This window comes from Acomys russatus, chromosome 2 (genome assembly GCF_903995435.1).
Source record: "Acomys russatus chromosome 2, mAcoRus1.1, whole genome shotgun sequence".
NCBI lineage: Eukaryota > Metazoa > Chordata > Mammalia > Rodentia > Muridae > Acomys > Acomys russatus.
In genome coordinates, this window is record NC_067138.1 from 14,453,578 (window position 1) to 14,474,726 (window position 21,149).

The 21,149-nt window shown below is 36.9% G+C and overlaps 1 protein-coding gene across 1 annotated transcript in view; it reads right to left on the reverse strand.

Moving 5' to 3' along the window:
- The window catches only part of Zfhx4 (zinc finger homeobox 4), a 177,957-nt gene that overhangs the window by 30,851 nt on the left and 125,957 nt on the right, over positions 1–21,149 (reverse strand). The window contains exon 5 of the mRNA XM_051158525.1: positions 1,397–1,465. Within this exon, the coding sequence (XP_051014482.1) occupies positions 1,397–1,465 (69 nt within the window). The remainder of the gene's footprint in view (positions 1–1,396; positions 1,466–21,149) is intronic.

Genomic DNA, 21,149 nt, shown 5'->3' on the forward strand with positions numbered 1-21,149 from the left:
CCACTCTCCCTCTATGTTAGTCTTATAATTGGCTCCTTCTAATGGAGCCAACTCTTTCCACCTTCATGGGAATGTATTTTCCAAGACTCTTTTCATAGCTTCCCATTTTCATTATTTCAGACTTAGCTCACCACTGCTTCTAAAGAAGTACTTCACCTGTGGCTCAGATGGAAGGTTCCCAAGACTGTCAGCATCCACTGTCATCTGTTGCACCCCATACCTTGTATTTGTGATTTGTAGGTCTGGAGTGAGTGCCAATAATTTGCATTTTTAGTTGAGTATAGTCAATTTCTTCACCTAATATGCTAACTTGCTATGTAAATATTTTAATGCAAATATAATTATATCAGTCACTGTCCCTTTTCCTTCCTCCAACCACCTTCTGCCATGCTTCCTTTCAAATCCATGGCTTACATTTTCTTTCATCTTTGTTGTTACATGTAATAGGCATAAATATAGATATGCAACCAGGTGAGTCCATTTAGTTTTGCTATAATATATGTGATCACTTGGAGAACATCATAAAAAAAAAAAAAAAAAAAAAAAAAAAAAAAAAAAAACTAAAAGTGGTCAAAATACACAGAAAACTGATCCTGGGGTGCCCATCCACAAGAGATACATCTACAACATATCCTGGGCCTAAGGCTCAGGAACACCAAAGAAGAGGGGATGAAAAGAGTGTAAAAGACAGAGGACCAGGAAGTCTACAGTGATAATGTATATCTAGAAGTGACGAGCAAACTACTCACAACACTTCAACAATACAGTGACCTAAACAAGGCCTGAATAAGCACAGCAACAATAGATAAGTGAACAGGAAATGGGAGTAGCCACATGGCCCACTATAAAATAAATACTGCAGGGTGGGTGGGGAGAGAATAAGTCTTCTGCAGGGATGAGGCCCCATTTGCTTATCTACACCAAACAGTCAACTCAGACATTTCATTCTTACAATACTTTGGGCTGTGCTCATGACGCTTATGAGAAGAGTGTGTGTTAAGAAGTTCTAGTCCACACATCACCTACTTCACGTCCTTTACCACAGTTATCAGATTCTGAATATTTTTCATTCTTATTTGCACTGAAATATTATTTCACAGCAGTGTCTCCTTCTGCCTTACTCATACTGTGGGATAGCAACAATGATATACAAATGATATAAAAATGGAATACAAAATCCACCCCTTTCAGCTTTACTGAGGACCTGAAACTGTACTATGAATTAAATCCACTTAAATGTCCCTAAATATAGAATATGCTTAATGATGCTTTTAATTTACTTTATAAGGAACTGATCAAAGCAGCTGTGTGGTACACTGGCTCCATAAATGATGGGAATAACATGTACATCTCATTTATGACAAGGCTAGCTTATGAGAAGAATAGATATAATTACCTGAGGCTGCTCTCAACTGCTGCTCTGGAAGTTCATCCTCACCAGTCCTGGCTCCCAAAGAGGCAGTTTCTGTGGAAGACATCAGTGTAATGGGTAAACATATCACATCTAGGACACAACTAATATTACAAGAGCCTCAAGTCCGGTTGCCGCAGGGAATGAGTCTTGAGTATACTTTCACATTCTAGTAAACAGTGCGTGGAGAAATCATACCAGGGAAGCATAGGCTGGTGATTAGCAAGACAGAGCAACTACAACAGAATAGAGGTCATGAAAAAAGGAATAACACACTGGGATTTTTACCCCTTGTTTTACTGAGATGACCTATATTTGATGATAATGACACTTTACATCTGTTATGAGCATTCTCTTACCTATAAAGTATCCAAAAGAAGAGAATAACTCATCATATAGCAACTGATGGAAGAGACCAAAGAAAGCCTCTGACACTTCAAGAGCAATCTGTAGAATGACTCTATCACTAGGAAATTCATATCTTTATTTGGTTCCAGGGTAGAAATGGTCTGAACCTTGACCTCAGACATGAATAACTATGCTCATGTAGCTTCATTCTTCCTTTCTCTTGTTTTGCATAGAGAAATTATTGCATGCTACCAGAGGATAAAAGTAATAATAACTATATGCCAACTATAAGCCCCGTGGATTACAACAGTAACCTACCTACAAGACACACTGATGCAATAGTGGCCCAAATGTTATGGAAGTAATCAACCCCATGTTTTTAATTGTATTTAAGGCCTATTCCATGAGATAGAACCCATAGCTTACACTGCTAAAATGGACCTGATAGTATATAGGTCATAGGTCCCATGGGCAAACCTACTATAAATATGCTAGGGGAACATAGCAATAAAATGATTTCTAATGATATGTTGCTATATCCATAAATCAGAGTATCACTCAACCTTCATCTGAGGAGCTTCTTCATGCATTAAATGGTAATTACGAAACAGACTCAAAACTGCAAGTAATGAGAAACATTGGAGCGCTCAGTGCTAAATGCGATATGTCATCAACACCGCCCACTTCACCCTAGGGATGATCTATGTGGAAGAAGAGGAAGAAAGACTGTATGAACCAGAGGTGGCGGAGGATTCCAAAAAGGGGGAAAATGTCTGGAAGACAGTTAGAGAACGCAACAGCACACACAACACACAACACTAGTACGGATTCAAACCAACACATCCTAGTAAGAATGGAAAGTCGACACAATTCCCACCCTAAACAAGATGCTAATTGACATCACTACTGGTTGGGACAGGAAAACCAGCTTTTTATAGAGTTTCTCTGAGCATATCAGCCATACTCTAGGGAAGATCCCATGTTCAGGGGTAGTTGGTGAACGCAAAATGTACTCCAAGTTTTTGTTGTACTTTTCAGTAATTTTGGGAGGGATTTTTTTTATTGGTTTTTATCCATTTTCTGGTTTTACTTTGTTTCTGAGAAAGTGAAAGAGAAACATGAAGTTCAGGTGAGTAGTGAGGTGAGGAAAACCTGACAGGAGAGAGAGGAGGAGAAATAATATGATAAAAATGTAATTTTCAAAACAACTTTTAAATAGAAAACATTAGCTTTAGAAATTGTCTTCAATATGTTATTCTTTATCTATTCTGAATCGTTATCTGTTGTCCTGTTTTACAATGTTTCTTGTCTGGCATCTTTTTCCCTGTCTTGTCTGCTCCTTCTACCCCAGTGTTCTCCTCTGCAACACCCCATATTCCGTAAACTCTTTCTAATCTGATACTTCACTACCATTTCAACCCGTATCACTTAATGATATGAAATCTTGAGTAAGAAATTCATAATTCACAATTTTCTAGGCATGAGATCTCAGGGAAATTGAGTCCTTAATTTACCCCACGTAAAGCAAATATGTCACTATATAAATAGTGGATAATTCTAAGGGAAAAGTCTTGATCAATAAATGGCAAAGAGATATCCAAAGGCAGAAAGACTGAAACTGTTCATTTGTTTAAAAAGATTTTCTCTCAACCCAGTCTTCAAAAGGAAATCATGCTTGTCTAATATTTCTAGGTAATAGCACTTCTGATGACTCTGAAGGCTTTAATGAAATAATAATGAATCTTGAAAGTAGAAGTGCACACCCAGGAAATATTATCCTTGCTTATTGTTTTTTCCCTGCTGTTTCAAAACCTTTGTCCTTTGGTGCTAACCTCCTTTGTTATTATTAATTTTTTCTTTAGAAAAGGCTTCCCAGTATAGCCTTGCCTGTCATGGAATTTACTCTGTAGACCAGGCTGGCCCCAAACTCACAGAGATCAACCTGCCTCTGCCTCCCCGAGTGCTGGGATTAAATGAATGTGCCGTCACTCCCAACTGGTAACCTATTTTAAAATAGAACAATCATAATAAATTCACAAAACTCCTCCCAAACATATACAGAAATAGTTTTCTTATAAGTATGTCTCCCAAGAATTCATCTTGAAAGGAAGAATTTATCCCCTGTCCTTGCTTGCAAGTCCTGGAGTGACTTACAAATACGTCACAGCCATGATGAACATCCAACCTATCATTCAGAAAAGCCCACCTTTTTCCTCTTGGCTGAATGGCTTTAAGCCTCCTGATCAACTTTGTTCCTTTGAATTTAGAAGCTTGTTTTTTTTTTTTTTTTTCTTCTACTTTTACTTTGCTATCCTTCTTTCAAAGCCAAAAGCAATTCCTCTCTAAACAAGTACCTTACACTTGTGTTTTGGCAGTGGTTACAGAGAATGGTGATGAATTTTTGTATAATCTATACATATTTCCTCAGTGTCCTCACGTATCTAAGGACAGACGAATATAGAAAATTAACCTATGAAAGCTGCTTTCATCCCAAATAGCCTCATCCCAACGAGAGTAGGCTCATTATGTCCAAAGACTGCTAATCTGTTAATTATATTCAGCAGAGAAAACAGTCCCTATATGTAGATAGATAGATAGATAGATATATGTATAGATATAAATAAAACCATGCTTTTCTAGCAAAAAACTAACTACAATAAATGAACAATTTCTTACCCCCCCCCAACAAACACTTCACTTTATCCTATAAATTTGTTCCAATTAGTCATCAATGGACCCAAATGAATTTCACAAAATGACTGATACTTCTTAAAGATGAATAAAAACCAAACAACGACAATTACCATGTATATGCCTTCCAAGTAGTATGCATGCTATGTATGTAGAAGCAAGCATGTAATTCTCACAATAAAATCATGGGAGAAATTACTAATCCTGACTTGATGGGTGGTGATATGGGGAACTAAACAAATTGGTAACTTTCCCTAGCTTATAAGATTCGAACCTCATAGGGCCTGGAGTAAGAACCTGGTCTGTCTAATGTAGACACTGAAAAATATTTAAAACATTTATGCTTCTTCATTATAAAATGTAAGAAAATAGTTTGTGCTATGACATATTTATTGTACTTGAAGTATAGTATATTAAAATAAAGACCAATAATCTTACGAGTTAAATGCTGTCACACAGAGACTGCTTCAGTGTGAGCAACTTCTACCAATATTTCTAAAGGAATGCAGTTCCCTGTGCCCCAGTCACTTTTTGAGCCTCAGTGATGGCGCTTTCCTTCCTACATATGATATAAATATTTTAATAAAGGAGCTTTTAACATATCAACAAACTGATTAATCTGTACTTTTCGGCCTGTAGAAAATGAACTGTTTAAAATCTAGTACTGATACATAACATCTTGCAATATTTCATTTTACTAATTGCTTTGTAATAACAAACTGACTGCTGTTAACTGGATATGTCACTTTGTGAGTGATTTAATTAGACTACTAACTTGGGTTCCTTTTTAATGCTGTTTAAAAAAATAATAACATTGACTTGGCTTATCTAAAATCCGGTTCTATCCTGTCAATTTGGCTATGATCACATGTTTGAAAATGGAACCCAATTACTCCATTTTTATTAACACAATGTGAGAAAATTAAGAAGCATTTTCTGTGGAATAGGGTATTGATCATGGAAATCAACATCAGCAGCATCAAGACTTCACGAAGTGTTTGCTTGGTGCCATGTACTGACTGATGGTGTTTATTCACTATTGGTCCCAGCTGGCAAGCGATGGAGCTGGGATTTGAAGCCTCTTGGTGTCAACTCAGAGACAGCTTTCTTATGTGCGACGTCAGATGTTACACTAACTGATGCTTTTAAATGCTTCAGGATAACTTTTCTTTCAATTCTGCAGTTACTTCAAGTGTTCACTTCAGCCTGTTTCTTTCTGCTCAACTCCTCCCCTAGACTAGCCTCACCGTGAGGGCCCCAGCTACTGAGAATGGAAGTTCTCAGGACTTCCCTCTCCTTACTTCACAGACATTTCCTCCAGAAGCCTGTGCATCCCAGGGTTCTCTTTTACCTTTTCTTTCTCTTAAATATAAAAAAATCTTGTTCCAGCCAGTAAAATGATAATTTCAGGCACTTAATCACTTTCTGAAAGACTCTTTTCCCCCACCTTATGGGGACAACACTAAAAAACCCTTACTGTGCTTCATTATAAATTATATAGTGTATCATAGTTATACATAGAGTGAACACAGTATATTATATATTCACAGAGAACACAAAATATGTATATGTGTAATTATTTATTTATATTTTTACACTAGTCACATTTAGACATATGCTGGAGGCCTGTGGAAAAGAAGTACTCTGCCTACAAAATTTCCACCTCCGTACTAATTTGCTAAAAACACACTAAAAAGTAATATATATATCACTATTTTTAGCAAAATGCTTAGCATTTGAAAGAAGACATATGACGGGAACTAAATAGACACTTAAACAACTGTTTTAACATGGTAGAAAGAATATTTTTTTCTATAGTCTTCAGTGACACTTCAAAACCCCTGCTACTGTATACAGGAGGAAGAGCTCACATTAAGTTATGGAAATAAAACAAAATTCTAGAACAGTGCAAGTTTCCGGCAACCTTCACTCCACGGCCCGGCCGTCTAGTCATCCCCTTTCCTCCCACTTTTGTTTGGGAGGCTCTCTGGTCTCTGTCAGAACCATGCGACTCACTGTGTGTTCAAGACTCTAAAGATAAGAGAATACACTCTCAGATCTCCAGTTTGCAGATAAGGTTAGCATTTGCTGCAAACCCGTGAGTTTCCAGCATGTAACATGGATTTCCCTACCCAGTCCTCCCAGTGATCTGTCTCAGAAGCACTGTTGCTTTTAGGAAAGAGATGAGACATCAAAGCTCAGGCAGTTTAAGTCATTTTTTCCAAAGGCGCAGAACAGCAGAGGGAGGGTTTTGGAGGAGTCGGTCTGCTGTTAAAGCTCTGTCCTTCACCCCCCCCCCCACCCTCGCCCCCGCCCCCGCCCCCGCCCTCCTGGACAGCATGCGTGCCCACAGGCAGCCTTTAGGAGACCTCAGCCAGGAAGCTTAAGAACTCATTTTTTTCCCCCTTGCGAAAGACAGCATAAGCTCCTTCAAAGCAAATTCATCATAACAAGATTAGTATTTAGAAGATACATGAAATTCTACATTTATTACTATCACAGTCATTTACATTTTGGGACAGACTTCAGAGTTTGCTGGGGCTTTGCAAACATGCTCAGGTGAGGAAAGTTTACTGCAGAAAAAACCCTTTGAAACGTCTTTCTCCATGGGCTCCTGCCACACACACAGAGTGCTCTACTAAAAAGCCTAGCAACTCAACTGCCACCACAGGGGTCTGGGTTACTAAGCAACCCCATCTTTGCTGACCTACAGGGCATTCTCCTGAATAAGACTTCAGCCTGCTGGGTAGCCCTGGGCCAATTACCTGAATGGGCTCAGATTCAGGGGTTTTGTTGTTGTTTGTTTGTTTTCTCAGAAAAAAAACTAAGGCTGCTTCACTGTGACATCTTTTATTTTACCCAGAAACAAGTTCATACTGTAAGGAGACAGAGTCTCTCAGGTACTCCTCGACCAGGAATATATAATCACTTTCACTTCCTGAGTCATACCTACTTCAGCATCATGGGCTTCAAAGAAATTTACTAAATTCCTGGTATAAATTAGTTTTTAAAATTTCTCAAACAACTTCTTAATGTCTTGTATTTTAAAGTGCTCTATTTGGAGTGGTTTCTCTTAAGTTTCGTAGTTCCTGGTTCTCCATGTGAGATTCTTTTTCATTCCTGATTACTTAGAAGTCAGAAGGTCACACGGCCACATGGTTATGATTGAAGCGTCATGTTAATACTCGTCGCATGTTGCCTTGCTACTTACATTTCAGGCTTTACGGGATTCATTGTGAGGTCTGTGGTGTACAAAGTACTTTGCGTTCCACAGATCCTCTTGCCGCCTTTGAGGACTGCTCATCAACAAAGGAAATATTTCACATGCAAAAACTAGCTTCATCTACCCAACAAGGGTCATTGTTCATGTCCAGAAGTAGACTGTTATGTCACCTTTTTTCTTATGACTTGTAGCTAGCTTTATTATTGTAAGAGTGATCTAGAGTAGGCTTACCCTCTTATATGTTCATATGTACAAGACAGCATGGATGACTCTAGACACAAGGCTGTAGAGTATGTCTCTAGAACATACTCAGATTGCTTAACAGAGACTTTAGGCTCTTTGGTTAGTGGCAACTTGGCCTTCCTTCCTCTCATACTATTACCATCAACCCCTCTCTGTATGGTCTTACAAATCATACTTTGTTTGATATCTCATATACTTAGACTCAGACAATATTTATCTTTTTTTTGATTGGCTTATTTCACTTAGCTTAATATCTTGAAAGTACATCCATGTTTCCTCATAATTAAGCTTTAATGCATAAAAGCATTGATTTACTGTCCCATAGTCACCATGTTTTCTCAACACCTGTATACTAGATGAAAAGCCTTCTAAAATGACGTAAGCAAGAGACAACAAATGGTTGTCTTGTTGAATTCTTATTTTCTTAATTGAAAATATCACTATATTTTTAAATACCTTAGAAGGCTCCTTCTAAAGGTGTCACTTACCCTGAGGGACATGTCATTTCTTCAGCTCAGATATTTATTTGTACTTTGATAGTGTCTTTGATAGCGCCTCTGTCGTTTTAATCTCAAAGACCTCTGTAGTGATAGGTACTTCATTCTGAGTCTGCAGTGTTCACACATGAATACAAATATAGAGTTGGTTTTATTATTGTTGAGGGACGATCACGGAGGCCTGGAGCATCCAAGCCTCCTGGAGATGGAGTAACAGGCAGTTGTGAGCCACCCAATGTTGGGGATGGGAATAGAACCTTAATCTGTGCAGGAGCAGTACCCTTAACTAGTGAGCAAGTTCTCCAGACCCTGCTGTACATCATTTTAAGTGTGTTTTCTGCCCTCTTTAATCTTTAATCACCAAGATTTTATTTCAGTCATATTCAATGAGCTTTTTGGGCATTCTTCTTTGGAACAAGCACCCATGAAGTTGTCATGCATACTGTGGAGAGTCAGAGGACGTGTCCCTGGTGTTGAAGTGACGGTCACTTTTTTTCCCATGCTCAGATTAATCCTATTTGCTTTAAACACATGAACAAGCAAAGGTCATGTGTCAAAGACATAAAACTGTAACTGTCTATGTCTGCTAAAGTAACCTTGTTCCAAGAAGCCTATGCTGATCAGACAAGTATTTCATTAAGAGAATATTGACTTGACTACTCCTATGAATATGTTTGTGAAGAAAGAAAATCCTGTGACTCTAAGAACAAAATACACGTAGATGTAAATGCCATCCCTGTTGTTTTCTCTCTATTTGACGCTGACCAAATTAGTTCTTCTCATTGACATTCAAGAATCATGTCTGGTATTATAAATTTGTTTTTAAAAACCTATGCCAGGGGAGAGCACAGACCCAGCTGGGAACTGAATGTTATTGTTTAGCTAAATTGAAATAGTGTCAAGCTGACTTCTGGTTGTTTACACCAAGCATTACTCTAAGTCTCAGTCAGAGGAATCCTGCCTTCAAGTGAATGATGCGGAACGCAAAAACACATCGCTAGGCAAGTCTCTGGGAACAAGTGGTGGATAAATGCTCATTCCTAAACAAACATTTGTATTTTCTACCATCCTCTCAAAGATTCATGGAACATTGTGGAGGAGAGGAAGGAAAGAATGTAAAAGCCAGGAGCAAGGGGGAAGGGCTGCAAAATATCCTTATAGCATAGTACAGCTATTGCAAACAAGGACTCAGAAGGTCTGGATTCCTGCACTGGGTCTGTGTAAAGATAGGCCACTAACTGTCAGCCATGGATCGAGGAGAGACACAGGGGTCTTATCCCTCACTGCTGAGAGAGCCAGGCAGCATCAGGCACTTCTAGTCCAGTGACTACACCGATTGCCTTGGTTAACTACACGGTCCCGAAACCAAACCAAAAGTCACGAACCTGCGAAAATGATTGGACTGCAGAAGAGGATTGGTAAGAACAGGAAAAGGCTTAGCAAGGGTATTATTGACCTGATGAAACTGTCAGATAACAAAATTAACCATTAACATTTTCTACAATACACTGAGGTTTAAAGGTGGTAGTGGGAGCCAAGCCGAGGAGGGCTGAATGAAGAACTAGAGACGCAGTGTTTGTGCTCGCCATGGTATTCCAGTAGCCTTGATCTAGCCTGCAGAATACAGGATTCTAAACAAACAAACAAATATGTTTACAATGTACATAAATATGGTGCTAAGCCTTTTTGGATTACAACTACCGGGTTATATTGTATTTGTTCACATACTTTAAGCCTTTCTTTAAAACACCACTATTAGTCTTCTAATCATTTGCTTGTTAATTTGAGAAACGGTTTCATTTTGTATAAATGGCTAGCCTGGAACTTACTATGTACACTAGTCTGGCCTTAGCTTCTGCCACCCAAGTGATAGAATGAATGAAGTGTCCCACCACACCTGGCTATTATTACTTATTGACTTTTTGGAAATAGTAATTATTAGCAAGACTATATACCCTACCTCTGCCTCCAGAGTGCTGGGATTAAAGGCATGTACCACCACCACCAGGCTGCACTGATATTTTAAGTTACACAGTTTGAAAGGGTTTTTTTTTTTTTTTTTTTTTTTTTTGAGACTTCGTGCATGTTTTACATTTTATAATGAAAGCAGTCTTTTTTATTTAGTGGAAAAATTCATTTCTTATCTTTAAGAAGGAAATAAGAATATTTCCTCTCTTGATAGTATACACTGACTTTTTAAGAATAAAATTAAGTTACTAATTTTTTTTTTACCATTTCATGGTAATCAAGGAAAACAAACAAAATTTATGTATAGTCTTTCTAAATACATAAAGCTAAAACAGATGAACATGGACATAGAATTCATTGGTACTTATGGGTTTTCTATCTTGAAACCTACATAGAGCCATGAAAGAAAATCTTCAGATGAAATAGAGAAATTTTGTGTTTTCAACATTAAAATTGTTAATGTTCTATTAATACAAGATTCAGAAAAGCTTCCTAGATCACATATTTTTCATAATTTAGAACTTGTCTCATATCACCATATTAATAATGGTTGACTATTTTTTTTAATTATGCAGCATTTGTGAAGCCAGAAGATAAATCTGTATAGGAAAGGGTAGTATGGCTTATGAGGAAGAAGATAAGAAAGACTTCACAAGAGTGAAAAATGTAATATTTGTACATGCTATGAATGTTTGAGTCAACACAGGAATATCCATGAAATATTTACCTAATTAATCACTCCATCATTCATGTCTTAGTGAGCAAGCTGATTGATGAGACCTGGCACATTGCTTTCTTTGGACTATGTTAGCAGTAGGAAAAGAAATTCTTTCTGAAAAACAGCCAATTCATTTCCCTCTTGTCTGAGAGTGCGTGTTGGCAAGCGGTTCCTGGATCTTGCAAAAATATGATTTTAAACAAGGTCACTGCAATCATATTTTCATTTTTGGGGTGCTATTTGGAAGTGAAAGATACAGGCAAAAGTTTAGTAATAAACAAATAACATTAGAATTTCTACTATTTTTTTCAATCTACCAGTTTCCAGAAGAGATTGTGGAGAAAGGATAAAGACTGATTTTACTGGAGAGGATAGGGATGTAAGGACACTCAAGACTGGAATAAAAGAGATGATGAGGTTGTTGGGTGCATGCATAGGAATATTGATGGAGATTTTAATAAATATCAGTAGACAGAAATAAATTGTGGAAGATAAGTCTCAGTTAAAGCTATTTGGAAGTGCAAATAAATTATGTTTATGAATAAACGACAAAACTGAGGGAGAAATAATACATTGTGCCAGGTAACAACAGATGGTTAGGGCTGGAGAGATGGCTCATAGGTTAAGAGCACTGACTGCTCTTCCAGAGGTCCTGAGTTCAATTCCCAACAACCATATGGGGGATCACTGCCGTCCAGAATGAGATCGGTGTCTTCTTCTGGCAGGCAGGCACACATGCAGGCAGAACATTGAATACTAAATAAGTAAATAAATTGTTAGAAAAAAAACCCAGATGGTTATCACTCTAAAAGAAAAAAAAAAACATTAAAAAGTAAGTGACAGTAGAAGATAAAGAGAGAGGGCACTGAAAGATGCTGATGAACAATGAAGAGGTAAACACAGGACCCTAGAAAACATGGCTAACCTTTGGCAAAAGGAGAAGAACTCTTCCCGAAGTTTAAGTCACAAATACAAAATTGCAGGTAAATATAGTTCTTGCCCCTCATCATGGAAGCTTCCTTTTTTAGTTAACAGAGACCACTATAGAAAGCCACAACTAATAAAACTGTGAGAATAACTACATCCAAGACTCAGGGAACATCACAGAAGAGGGCGGGGGTCGGGGTTGTAAGAGCCTGAGGACCAGGAGTGGATGTCTGCTGTGATATGGTGTCTTCTCTATATGACAGGGAAGCCTCACTAGGAAATCTCAGCAATACAGTTGCCTAAGATGTTCTGGAAAATGACACCACCAGTTTAGATTCCAACATGAAATGAGAAGTCTCACAAGGCCCCTCCCCCAAGATGAAGAGCTGTGAGTAATTAATGGCTGCTGAAGGAGGAAGAATCAGTCTTCTCCAGGGACAACCTCCTTGATATATCATATAATTCTAAGAGATCAGCAGTAAACACATATGAGCAACACTAAATTAACATCGTGTGTGTGTGTGTGTGTGTGTGTGTGTAAAAAATGGAGATACAATACTCATATATGAAATTCTCAAAATAAGTTAAGAATAGGAAGACTGATGATAACATAAAGATGATGATAAACAGAGGCAATGCAGGAAAGAACCCGTGAATCTTATAAAGGAGAAGTTGATAACATACACCAGTGATCTGATGAAGGCAGAGAGGGAATGAGAGGAATCAACAATGAATACTAACATCTGTGGCCTAGGAAAGAAGAATGGAGACGCCACTTATGACTTTGCAGAAGAACAAAGGTGGAGTGACTAGGGAGAGGAGAGGAGGCTTAGAAGCATAGTTCAGAGTGTTTGGGGTTACAATGTTCTATTTACATATTCAAGTAAACATAGTAAACATATCACACAAGCAAGAGTCAGGGGAGGTATATGTGCAAATAGAGAAAAAAGACATATAAACACCATGCAAACCTTTGTAATAAGACTGCAGCTAGTCTAGAGAGTAAGGCCTGGAACAGAGCCTCTGGTGCCCTCCTGTGCATCACATACACTGGCCCCTAGAAAAGTTCATCTTGGCACAAAGAAGTGCTTTATTGTTCTCAATAAGGAAAATTGGCAGCCTTCAGAAAAAATATTTTTAAAAACCTTACCAATTTTAGTCATCTTTATCACGGTATTTCTCATTTTAACTGTCTGTAGTAAATGCAGTCTCCTCACTGTCTGCCTTCTCTCCCCACCCCAGATAAGCAGAAAGCTGTGAAAATGCCTGAGAAAGAATGGGAAAACAAAGGACAGGAGAAGGAATGGGAGGGAGAGGGCTAGAGAAGAAAGGGAGCGGGCAACAGGGAGATATTATGTCTGTGCTGAAATCACCATGAATATCTTATGACTAAGCAAACATAATTTTTCAAAGGATAAAAAGAATTTATAAATCTGAAACTTATAACTACAAATATTAAGAAGAAACTGGACACTAGTAAGTTTGCCTCATGAATTTATGACCAGAATTCAAAAGCCAAAAGCGGTAAAAAGCAAAGAAAAGTTCAGAAATGGAGTTCTCAAGAAAATAAAAACCATGTTTCAGAAAATAAGGAGATATGTGTTAAAAACAAAAAAACAAAACACAACCTCCCCCCAAAATAACAAAAAGCTCCGAAGTCTGAAAATAATATTTTCCTTGGTATATCACCTGTAGAAAGTATAAATAAAACCATTTCTAATGTGGTAAATTATTTGAGCCAATATAGACTCACCTTGAAAATGCTTAACAACAATATATTAATGATAAGAATGGGAAGATAGAAAATGTATTTAATGAAATAAAATACGGTACATGGGAGTAATCATATCTTTTATAAGCAAATGTTTCTGTAACTTTTTAAAATGTTTTGCTCCACTTATTTTGATCCTTACAGACAACTTCATTTTAGTGAATATTTTAGAACTCTCTTTGCAGAGAAAGGAAAATAGCCCTCAACTTGTTGGCAAGCGTCACAAATTTGCTGAGCTCTACGTGCTTTTAAAGAAACACTGTGGGCTGTCAAGAAGTAATATTACCAATCAGAATGCTAGAGGATGAGACCAAAGGCAATATGGTAGAATGTATCTTTATTTGTTTGAGCTCTGTTCCTCCACTTCTCCCATGATGCCTCTGAAAGCATCACTGTGTTCCCAAGCTGGTGTTGCCTCATTCTGTCTTCCTTCTTGACTACAGATAAGGCACATTGGGGATTTGTGGTGGAAGTATAATGGAATGGTTTGTGTATAGCTCCATTTAATGGGTCCTTTAGATAGAAAGATGCGAAAATGACATATTGCTCCATATTCAATAACACAACTCCTCTATATTTATTCATCGTCAGTGACATAGATAGATTCAAGTACATATAAGCTCTAAATGCCATTAAAAAAGTAAATTCTGGATGAGGAAAAACCTTAATGAGCATATTGTTTCTATCTCTTCCAATGGCTGTTCAAAACACTATACATAAAAGAGGCAAAATACTTCCTCACATGTAGACCCACGTAGCTGGAGCCATTTCTTATAGTCAACATGTTTCCCACTGTCAGTGGAGTCCCTATCTCCTTCTTTGCTCCCATTCAGCACCTGCTCAATCTCTGGATTCATTTCTAAAGCATGTTTTATTATTAGGTTTTCAGTTTTCTGTGCAACTGGTCTTAAATGAGCTCATTGCCACCAAGCCTTCCCAATACTGGGCTCATTGCTTTTGGTACCTGCTCAAGCCTTCTAGAAAACTGTTTCAGAGATGTCAATCTTACCATCCAAACTTGGGCATTCTTTTTTCTTTGCCATAAAATTTGAAGCCCTTTGTTTGAATTTTCAAGTTTTCCATAGCCCAAACTATTTTTTTTTACTACAGTGCTTAATTTTGATTGCTCCTGTATACGGTCTTTTTAATTTTAATTAGTTTCTTCACACACAATCTTATGAATTTCCTTTCATTTTTAAATATGAACCATATGACTACCCCCTCTCAATTCTAAAACCACAGTAATTTTTTAAAAATAATATAACAAACATGTAGACAAACTTTGAAAGAAATAAAACTCCTTTTCTTCTTTATTCATTGTTTATATTATCACATTTCTGTCAGCCACCAAAATCCACAACCCTCATGCTCCTCTACCCATACCTGAATGCAAAGTCTCTTGAATTGCTGTCATTTAACCAGTGTGTGTGTGTGTGTGTGTGTGTGTGTGTGTGTGTGTGTGAAAAGTACATTAATTCTGTCCTCTTGGAAGCTTCTCATCCCTCTGAGGACAGTGGACACTTTTCTGTCTCTACTGGAGAACCTATGCTTTACTAGGAGCTGAGTCTACTACTCAAATAGATGTTTTTCAATAATTGATCATTATAGAATAATAGTAGGGAGTTTAATAAAACAGGATCATTTGGTTAATTCACTCTAATTCTGATTCCAGTCTATTTACTAAGGATTTGCCACAGATGAAAGTATTATAGATTCTTTCCAAGGGTATGACTGGTTGTAGTCTTATTAGAATAGGCTACAGAAAGAGACTGGTACTTTAAAGTAACATGACAGCTTTCTCAGCCATTCTTTCTCCTTAAAATCTTACACACATATAGTCACATTTACAACTGAATTACCAAGATACATTTTCCTTTCCCTTGTTTCTTATTGTGACTCCTTGTGAGTAGGAAAGAGATATGCCTTTAATTCTTTGACTCCTAGAACATTTTTACTTGAAACAAAAGCTCTAGAGGATGAAATGAGAGTATATAATTATTTCAGAATGGCAATAAAATTTCTTCCCACACTGCCCTTGAGAATCATGGCCAAGGAAGATGTGGCTGAGTGCTGAAACACACTGTCAACTTGACTTTTAATTTTATGAGCTACGATAATTTATACACGAAAGCATCTTCTAATAGTCAATATCATTCCTATAAATGGAAAATAGAGTAACTGTGAAAAGACTGCTTTAAACCAGACTCAGAGAGGAAAAAATAAAACTTAGGAGAAAATTTCAGGAATGCACTTTCAGTTTGTTTTCTTCTCTTTTTCTCCTAAATAAATTCTTTCTTTTAAGATAACAGATTGATGGCAAAAGATGATTTTGATAGCCCTTGAAACTAAAACATTTCCTACTAAGCTCTGGAGAGCTACAATATTATACTGTTCTGCATTATTTGGGCTCCTGTTATTTCATTTATCTTCAACTGAACTTGGTATATCGTTTTCTAGTATATCCTAATATTCCTCTAATTCCCTTATTTGACTATTTATCCAACTTTCTTTTACATCTTACTATAAACGCGTACGTGTAACAGTAGCAAAATGCTTTAATGTCTAGAAATAACATTGTCCAGGCACATCATTTTAATTTATAGATGAAAAGACATCTAGATCAGTGACCATTTCCTAAGAGCCTTCTAGATGAAAAGGGCCATATTGGAATAGGAGGCACTAAAGTGAAAATGATCTTATGTCTTCAAAACTTTTAAGCTGAGAAGACAAAAGAATCAGTTGTTATTATGAGGCAATATGATACATTAGTGATAGGAACCAAATCTTTGGGAGGCAAAAGAGCTGAGAATAGTTAACTCTGTGGAAGAAGGCAGGATGTATATGCTTTTCATCTTATTATCTACTGTTATATCTACATAGTTTTGCTTAGGAAAAATGTTTTATTATGTTTGATCTGACAAGAAATAATCATATAAAAAACTTCAGTTCAACACATTAAATATCACAATTTGACAAAAATTAAAACTGGTCCTGAATTGGGAATCAGATGTTGATTAGCTTTGGTACTATCAATTATCTTGGTTACTGTGTCTCATGAAATTGGTGGGAGCTCTTTTCTCCTTGGATGCAAAAATAAAATCTTGATGTACTTTAAGGATCCTTTTAACTTTTCTCATATCTGACCACCTGAAAGGTTTTTGTCAACTTAGAAATACTTGCTACAAGCCTAAGCACAAATCTTCATAAGATTGGACAATTTACCTTCACCTCAGTGGTTATCTGTGACCACTAATGGAATGAAAGTTCATATGTCCCTACATGTGCAACGGAATAGTATTAAAAAGAGGGACTGAGCATGCTAAAAAAGAATCCAGATGGGTCACTGAGAGGGTTCAGCATGGAAAGATGCCTGCTATCAAACCTGAGAACCACATGGGAGAGAGAGAGAGAGGTATCAAGTTGTCCTCCAACTGTCATACACAGACTGTGGCACAAGAGCACACAACATGCTAGTGACACATGCATACACATCCACACCACTAAATAATAAATGGAATAAAATTATATTGAAAGGGTATCTGGAGATGTAGCTAGTCTTTTTTTCCCAGTATAAGAAAATTGAAAGACAACGTCAAATATGAAGAAGTTGGCTGTCAGTAAACAATAAAACTACTGGGGCCTTCACTTGAATGTGGACTTCCAAGCTTCCACAGTGGTCAGAAAATTCTGTTGCTGATACGCTACTCTGGCTGTGGTATTTTATGACAACAGCATAAGTAGACTAAGAATGTAAGCTTACATTCTCAATCCTCCATGTTTACACTTTTTGTCCCACTTTTAATCTTCTGGTCCTTTACATTTGTGCAAGCCTCACTACTTTATATATTCCAAGTAACTCTTCCATATGTTCACCATGATCCAAATATTTTCTGCTCAATCAGTTGGTGAGGAATTTATCCTCTATTTTTAAAATTCAATTTTATATTATTCAAATGATTACCTCTGTATTTTTTCTTCTAAAGAAAAAAAAGGAGTTGGCAGGTATTTCTGACATCCTTTTTAGCTTCTTCTATTGTTGATGTTTCAAAGTCACTAACCTGCATTTATTTTGGTGGAATACTCTGAAGCAGAAATGTACAAAGGTGACACTGAAACTACTGTCCATTTACAAACAAATTATTTCTAAAGTACAATGTTCCTGGAAGTGCCAAAATTGTCAGCTCAGAGTTGAGGAAGGATGTTGTGTAGAGCATTGGGATGCAGGAATGGTACTGCTTCCCTGTGGGTTTGTGGCCAAGTGTACGGAGTGGGGTTTCAAGAGAGCTTTAAAGACAGGATTGCCAAGAGAAATGCTTCCATCTTTATTCACTTAGTTGTAAATACTTTTCAAAGTGTGCTTACAGAATAACTCTCTTTATTAAGAAATATTGATAATTAATGGATGCTGTAGACTCCACCCCTTTTTTTAAACAAGCGCATATAAATAATTCTGCAAATAATTAAAAGACAGTATAGAATTCTTGTATCTACAGATACCAGGCAAGCAGTAACATTTTGTAGATGTTATATAAGTTTAAAAAGACTAATCTGAATTCCTTTTTATTAACATAAAACATTCTCTTTTTACCAGAAAACTGAGTTGGAATTCATAATTTTTAAGACTTCTTTTTGTCTGTTTTAAAATAACAACTGAAGACAGTGTTAGAGGAACATCACAGTGAAGGTTATTGTCAATCACATGGCTACAGCTATGTGAGACAATTCACAGATCATAAGAATGAACATAAAAACAGAGTTTCTCTCTTAAAAATGAGGCATTTGTCCCTACAGAATTAAAAGCTAAAACTAAGTAACTGATATTCAGAAACAGAAATAAACAAAGGTTTCAGGACCATGTGCTTAAATATTGCCAAGAAATGTTACTCAAGGACCCAGAGGTGCTAATGGGTCTCTGAAAACACATAACAGGATCCTGATGTTGATTGCATATGGAGGGACTAACTACCCAACAAGCATACCCTTCCTGGAGCACGTCCCTGGTTGGAAGAGCATCCAGTGTCCCCATACTTTGGGTAGTGCTATCTGCATAACCTTAAGAATCTGACTCTAGACAAACAATACTTTCAGAAAGGCGTAAAATCCCGGTATGCAAATCAGCTTCATAAAACCATGCATGTACTCTACAGAATGGGGGAAATGTTCTGATGTGAAAACCAAACTCAGGGAGAAGAAGTGATTTTCCTCTCCCAACTGAGTCCCTAAAGTTGAATTCCAGATAACCTTTTGTTGTCCAGTTGAGCCACAAGATTTATTACTAAAATACTTAAGAAAACAGGAGAACAATGAAATATGATCATATTTTGGGTCCATCAAAATATTTAACTTTCTTTTCCTTGTAAATTCTTCAAGGCTGCCAAAGACAAATAGCCAAAACACTATGAATGTTTTATATATATATATATATATATATATATATATATATATATATATATATATATATATATATATATATATGATTGTTTTCATGATTCTTCTTGCTATAGGTAGTTTATTGCAGATGTGTGATAATATAAATGCATATGTAAATTTTTAAAAAGACTATGACAAGAAATGTTTGAAGCTTCAGTGCAGGAAAAAGGGCGGTGTTTGAAAAACATTGGTGATACTAAAAACAGAATAAAACATAAACTTAAAATTAATTTAAAGTGAACTTCAAAATATCAAAGATACATGAAAATTTTTATTTTTTACTTTCATAAGATTACTGAGAAGTTTAAATATCCTGAGAAAAGTCAAGGGTCAGCTTTAAACCATAAGCTTTTAAATGCCTGGTGATGTATTTTCTTAAACATTCTTCATAACATATGTATATGGAAAAAAGTTAGTAAAGCTCTACCGATTCTATGATAGATGGATCTTGTTGATGATTATGTAAGTAAAAATTTAAAATATATACTACTACATAGTTTGTGTCATTTCATAATAGAAATTAGTGGGGTGAAGGAAGACACTGATTCTTTTACAATCCATGAAACCTAAAAAGTCCCCCTCCCTCTCTAATTCTTTCAAGTTAATAGTAGAAGTGCTTAAAATACTATAGAATGTTGAGGGTGCAGGAGTAACAAAGATGACTACTGTAGTCCACGTACGTACCCAGTAAAAATATCAATACTTTCTTTCAAAAAACACTTTGAATCTTGAATTTTTCTTAAGACTAGTTCATGCTATTTATTGTTGAAAGTTTAACATTGTTAAGCATTCTTGGTCTTTAATCCAACAAAGAAAAACAATGTCTGTTCTCCATTAGAAAAGGTTTACTCATCTCGGGGTCCTGTGGTAATGAAAGAAAGGACACAAGTCGACTCTACAGGAGTAAAGGTCGTACCACAGGCTGAAACCCCAGGCCTCCGTGGTGCTCCCTAAAACTTCTACAAGAGAGCAGGAAAGCCTTGATGACTACGATAAGGGAAAGGCACATACCCAGTTAGGTATTGAAAATATATTTATTAACTTGTTCAGCAAACACATTGAAAAAGTTTTATGTCAAAAAAATAATCTTCAAACCCACTTCGGAATTTCACTTTTAATTCAGGAGTCAGTACTCCAGATATGGTTTGCTTGCTGCAATTTTAAGCCTGGTCCCCTCAATACTTGGCTCAATTAAAGAGAAATTCATGCTAAAATAAAGACCTTACAAAATTAAGCCCTTCTGTAACCCTAATGCAGCTGAGATATGTGCATTCCTGGGATTTATTGGGGTTTGATCACTGCATATGAACATATACATATGCATAACTTCATGCTTAGAGCCATCTGACTCTATGTTTATCCAGAGTAATTTGGACTGCCTTTCTTCCTGCCAAGCCACTTCTGGTGTTTGAAGCAGGGCAGTGACAGCACACACCTTCTTGTTATTATTTATACATCGAAGGCCAAACCAAATGTCTGGGTGGGGCTCCAAGGACATAAAATCGGTTGGGTTTTTTTTTTTTTTTTCCATCCACAGGACTCAATTACATTTAAATAAACTAACTCCTAGTGGAAGACTGGCTCCAACAGAGAATACCACATAACCACAGACACCATTGTAAGTTTAGAAGCCACCAACATATTGTTAAAAATAGTCTTTTGCACACCATCGCTTATGCACACACACATAGAGGCATGCAGTGCAGAGAGAATGGCCACATCTTTCCGTGATCTGCTGTCTTCGGTAAGCTCTCTTAATGCACCAAAGTTTACGTGTCCTGGCTGGATGCACAAAACACCCCAGCAGCAGCTTCGACAGACTTCCCAGAGAGGCAGAAAAAAACTGCCATGTGTTGCTCAGGTTTTAAATGAATGAGTCCTTTCGGCTGATCCCAGAGTGGCAGAGGCCTGACAAATGTGAG